The sequence below is a fragment of the Prosopis cineraria genome, unplaced genomic scaffold (genome assembly GCF_029017545.1).
Source record: "Prosopis cineraria cultivar Desert tree isolate PC_DT_omini unplaced genomic scaffold, ASM2901754v1 PC7, whole genome shotgun sequence".
NCBI lineage: Eukaryota > Viridiplantae > Streptophyta > Magnoliopsida > Fabales > Fabaceae > Prosopis > Prosopis cineraria.
Genome location: NW_026555338.1, coordinates 31,823,417 through 31,829,416, shown reverse-complemented (window position 1 = coordinate 31,829,416; position 6,000 = coordinate 31,823,417). Strand labels below are relative to the sequence as shown.

Here is a 6,000-nt window from a genome sequence, read left to right as displayed (position 1 = left end):
AATTTCTCTGTGCTTGTGCTGAGTAGGTTCCTGAGAATATATTTGACGGAGGAAAAAAATATACCTTTTGGAATTTTAGTTATCGATTTTTAATTCATAGTATATCCATCATTTTCATTACATATATTAAATGCTCATTTAATACCCTAAATTTGTTTTAAAAAATGACTATTAAATTAAGGGCAAGTCTTTGGTGTTCAGCCTTATATATATTTTTATCCAATCAAATCAAAATAAATAATTTTTCATATGTTAATAATATTGATAAGAAAAGTTTGTTATATAATAAATAATCCATAAAATATGTACATGTCTTAATTTAATTAGAAACAAGTATCTTAAATATAGTATAAATTCAATTATATAAGTTTTTCCCTCAAATTAAACAGAAGTCAGAAAATGTAAAATCTATTATATCATAGTAAACTTGAATTCATGGTTATTATATATATATATATATATATATATATATAGTTTTAATGTTGTATATTTACGTCATGAAATAATAATTTTTCACACGCGCGTCAGCATTTCATTTGTCACTATATTTTCCATGTTTTATTTATTCCTTTTTACTAATTCTTCAAAGTATGTATTTGTTTCATTTAAAATTTCAGAGTTTCTGTCTTTTTTTTTATATAGCTATCTGACCAATTAAATTGGATTTTATCAAGTTCAATTAAAAGTAGCTTTCCTAAAAGTGATTTTGGCACTTTCATGAACTCGAACTCGAAATATTTTACTTCAATAGCCATAACTCCTCTCACTTAGACCAATATTTATTGGTAAATTCCAATGTTTCCACAGCAACAGTAGCTACTAATTAATTATAATACTGTTCAGTTTTTCTACATTGAAGGTTGAAAAAGTCCACGAAACATGCAGAGGCAACTAGCATAGAAAGCAATTCCAAAGATGGGTATACTCATGCCAATTTTCTATATATATCTTCTTTTCTGTTTCGTTGATATCTGTACTTGTAAAAATTGAATTAAATCATAATGCCAATATATGTTTAATAATCTCAACTGTAGTTACTATGAATATATAGTTTCCATTATAAAAAAAAATCTGGAGAAAAGATCATAAAATGTTGGTAATTAAAGAAGATTTTGATTTTTGTTTTTCCTTTTCTTTTCTTTTTTATTTTTTTTAGTTCAAAAGTAAACTCAAAAGGGTCAATTTTGTTCATCAGGCCGAAAAAGGCGTATTTTTAGAATGAATAAGTTTTTTTCCGTCTTATATTTATTTTTGAAATCAGTAATTATTTTTGTAGCATTGAACAGGACAATGAGTAGTGTGAGTTTCAAATGTTATTTTGACTGGAATGAGTTACCTGTCATGAGGTTTATAAATAAGAAGAACCCATTGGGCTGGTTGGGGTCATCTTTCTAGCTACACTTGTTTGAGTTAGATCTTGCAAGAGTAGCAATGAGTTTGATTAATCTAAATTTCCAGCTGAAAGCAATAATAATAGTGATGCTGCATTTGAAAATTGGAGATGCAAATGATGCTAGTTGCATCGAGGAAGAGAGACAAGCTCTTCTCAACATCAAGCATGCCTTTCTTGACCACTATGGCCGTTTGTCTTCATGGGGATCTTCTCCAGATTGTTGCCATTGGAGTGGCGTTCTTTGTCATCCTCAATCTGGGCACATTCAAATGCTTGATCTCCATGGTCTATCATTACTGGCACGATGGCAACCTTTAAGAGGTGAGATTAGCCCATCATTGATGGAGTTGCCATACTTAAATTATTTGAATCTTAGTTTTAATGATTTCAACGGGAGTGAAATTCCCAAATTTTTTAGTTCTCTCACCAAATTAAGATACCTTGATCTCTATGGATCTTCTTTTGGTGGAGAAATACCAATTGAACTTGGCAAACTTTCAAACTTGTGGGTTCTAAATCTTTCTTTCAATGGTTTAGTTGGGAGCATTCCTTTCCAACTTGGTAATCTTTCAAGTTTGGAGATACTTCAGATTGGCTATAATGATGATTTGAAAATTGATGACAAGAGTCTAGCTAGTATTGAGTGGCTTTCCAATCTTCAGTCTTTAACTTCACTTGATTTAAGTTGGGTGTCCAATCTTAATTACTCTAACAACTTGTTGCCAATTATTGGGAAGCTTCCAACCTTAAAAGAGCTACAACTATCCAACTGTAGCTTGATTGATATTAATATTCTATCAACTCCTCCATCTCATTTGAATTTTTCTACATCTCTTGTAACTCTTGATCTCAGTTACAACAAGCTCACGTCATCAATATTCCCTTGGTTGTTCAATTTAAGCTCCAATCTTGCAACACTTTATCTTTACGACAATCACTTAGGTGGTCCTCTTCAAGATGATTTTGGGAAAAACATGAATTCTTTAGTAAATCTCGACCTTTCACATAATGACTTAAATGGAACAATCAGTGATGTCCATGTTGATAATCTTACCAAGTTACAATCATTAGACCTATCATACAACTTGTTGACCCTCAAATTTAGCAACAATTGGATTCCTCCTTTTCAATTACAAAACTTATGGTTATTCCATTGTAAGTTGGGTCCTGGATTTCCCATATGGCTTCGCAATCAAAAGAATTTACAACGTTTATACATTTCTTATGCTGAAATTAATGATTCTATACCAAAGTGGTTTTGGAAACTTGAAACAAGGGTACAACATTTACATATAGAATCAAGCAATATCAAAGGTGCCATCCCAAATTTGCCACTTGAAGTAACTGAATATGTGAGAATATCATTGGTTTCAAACGAAATAGAAGGTTCAGTTCCACCATTCTTGCTAACGGCAACCTCTGTAGATATTTCAGGAAATCAAATTTCCAATTTTTCTCCTTCATGTGACAAGGGGACAAGTTCTTCAATTGTTGAAAACTTGGTAGCATTAAATCTCTCAAGTAATAAGTTATCAGGGAAACTTCCTGATTGTTGGAATGATTTCAAATCATTAAAGATTCTTGATTTATCCAATAACCAATTCTCTGGTAGGATTCCTCGTTCTATAATTTCCTTGAGTCAAATTCGACAATTGATTTTAAGAAATAACTACTTTGGTGGTGAGCTCCCCCTCTTAGAAAATGCAACTGAATTGACATTGTTAGATTTGGGGGAAAATGACTTGTCAGGACCAATACCACATTCATGGATAAGAGAGAATCTTAAAAGTTTGGAAATTCTTAGATTACGAATGAACAAATTGGATGGATACTTGCCAATTCATCTCTGTTATTTAACAAGTGTCAGAGTATTGGATCTCTCTTTTAACAAATTTACAGGACCTATACCAAGTTGCTTGGACAAGCTAGAGGCAATGACTAGAAAACATGTCTTCAACAACTCCATGAATATTATCAAATTTTTCAAAAATGGAAAATTTGTAGGAAATTATTGGTATGATTTGTTATTTCCTGTTATGTGGAAAGGAAGAGAGTCGCAGTACAAGGATCGCTATGGACTTCTAAATGTCATTGATCTCTCCCACAATCAACTAGTGGGGGATATGCCAACAGGAATTGGGAAATTGGTGGAATTGAAAGCCTTGAATTTATCAGCAAATAAATTGAGTGGAGAAATCATTTTAGAGATTGGACGGTTAAAATTATTAGAAGTTTTGGATCTATCGAGAAATCATTTTTCTGGGAAAATTCCTTCAAGTCTTGCTGAAATATCTTTTCTAAACACTCTGAATTTATCAAACAACAACTTGTCAGGAGAAATTCCTATTGGGACACAATTGCAAAGTTTGGACGCCTCTAGCTATAAAGGAAATCCTTACCTTTATGGAAGGCCACTAGACAAGCTTGGCTCTTTTGAAGAACATCCACTGGGGAATGGACCACAAGGTGATTATGTTGCTAATAAAGTTTCCCCTTTCACAAAAGGATTCTATGAGAGCTTGGGTGTGGGATTTGCTACTGGATTTTGGATAATCTTTGGCTCGTTGCTAGCTATTCGCTCATGGAGGCATGCCTACTTCAATTTCTTAAACAAGATGGCAGACTTTATTTATGTGACAACTATACTCTTTATGGCAAGATGGCATAGGTGGCTTCGCAACTAATTAAGGGTAATATCTCCTTACCTTGCTACCATGTTATTGTTATTTGCAAATATATGAGTGACTAGTTTTTTCTTTCTCAATTATTTATTGATAATAAGATTTAATTTATCTTTTTTATTTATTATTGACCTATATTGTTTGCTGCCTGGCTGCTATTATCAGTTGGAGCTTCTAATCAAGTGAGGACTTGGACTTATATGCAAAAGCTAAGGAATTCTTGTTGGAATTCTTGTTCATGAAAATTGATCTGATAGGACTACGTGTCATATATATTAGTGGATGTAATGTGTGATATGAGAATTTATATAAATTGTTGATTTAATCAAAATAGTCATCGTGGGGTTGAATTGTTGAAATACAATAGAATTAAGAGACGTCATTGGGGTGATGCCGTTTTATTAGTTTCTTTAGCTTTGAAATTACTAATTATTCATTGGTGTGAATTGTAATTTTGTTGTAACTCCATTGGCATGAAGCAGTTCATATATATATATAATATAATAATTAAATGAAGTAGTGTTCTATTTATATTTGAAGATTGGAAGATTTCTCGTTGTAATCTTGGTGGCAAACGAGAGAAGCACACAGCGTTGCAGGTCAATATATATATATATATATATATAATATACAACTTTTAGTCCATATATTTTTAGCATATTTTAATATTAATACTTATACTTATTTCGTTAATAGTCAATATTATAAATTTAAAATCAATATGGTAGATCTAAACGTGAATTTACATAATTTTAGCAATGATTCTCCAAATTTTACAAATTGATTTCCAAGTCAATTTTTTTAAAAGACATTTTATCTTATCCCTATATTTTCCACGTTTTATTTTGTTCCTTTTTTCTAACTCTTCAAAGTATGTGTTGTTGACTTTTTTTTCATTACGAATTTCAGCGTTTCTATAACATTTTACTAATTATAATACTGTTGATCAGTGTTTATATCAAGGTAGATAAAGTCTATAACGAGGTAAATAACTAGAAAGCCATTTGAAAGACGGATCTGCTAATTACCAATCTTCTCGGTCTTCTTTTCTATTTCGTTGATTTTTGTACTTATAAACATTGAATCATAATGCTAATATATATTAAATAATCTAGTTACCATGAATATATAGTTTCCTTGAAAAATGAAAAAAAAAACCTGGAAAAAGATCATAAAATATTGGAAAAGAAGATTTTTAATTTTTTTTTGCAATTTTTTTTTTCCTTTTTAACTGAAAAGTAACAAAATAGCTGGTAAAAAAAAATACTCAAAAGTAACAAAACAATCGAAAGGTCCATTTTGTTCGGGCTAGTTTGCGAATGCAATAATTAGAATGAATACCATGTTTTTTCCCGTCTTATAGATAACTAGATTTATTCCCCATGCATCGCACGGGTTATTTTAATATTAAAAGATAGAAATAGAAATAAAATAAAATAAAATATATAAATTTAAAAATAATTTATTTTGTGTGCTTGAAATATCATATTTAGTGTAAATAAGTTGCGTTTTTTTTAGTGTACAATATATTTGTCCAATATATCTCTCTTCCATAGAGAATCCCTATCTTACCATACACATAAGCATTAGTTTTTTTTTTAAAATAAAAACAACATTCAAATAGTGATAATACAAAGAGATAGGAACAGAATTACATCCTTTATTGTTTAGCAGTTATATTGTCGTATAAAGTACTGCAACCATCTCTAAGGAATCCAACAATTATTGTTGAGAAAGGGGAAGTGGATATATATTAAAAAAGCGCACAACCAAATTTTTTGGGAAAAAAATATTTATAACATACTAAGGATGCCAGCGTTGCCTATGCTGCATTTGCTAGATTAAAGATAAGATAATTGCTTACAGCAGAAATGATATGAGAAACAACTTAAGCCAAACTACTTTCTTTTCAGAATAAAGCGCTGA

The 6,000-nt window shown here is 30.7% G+C and overlaps 1 protein-coding gene across 1 annotated transcript; it reads left to right on the top strand.

Moving 5' to 3' along the window:
- The first annotated feature begins 1,415 nt into the window (after window positions 1–1,415).
- Window positions 1,416–4,548, top strand: LOC129316856 (receptor-like protein EIX2). The gene is made up of 3 exons (XM_054961226.1): window positions 1,416–1,714; window positions 3,728–4,083; window positions 4,240–4,548. The coding sequence occupies exons 1-2, from the start codon at window positions 1,432–1,434 to the stop codon at window positions 4,075–4,077; spliced, it is 633 nt and encodes a 210-aa protein (XP_054817201.1). The 5' UTR covers window positions 1,416–1,431; the 3' UTR covers window positions 4,078–4,083; window positions 4,240–4,548.
- The last annotated feature ends 1,452 nt before the right edge of the window (window positions 4,549–6,000 follow it).

Bases quoted from the DNA above. Each gene is read 5' to 3' on its own strand.
- LOC129316856 (XM_054961226.1), top strand. From the start codon at position 1,432: ATGAGTTTGATTAATCTAAATTTCCAGCTGAAAGCAATAATAATAGTG. The intron at 1,715-3,727 runs GTGAGATTAGCC...ACAACTTGTCAG, and splicing joins ACGATGGCAACCTTTAAGAG to GAGAAATTCCTATTGGGACA.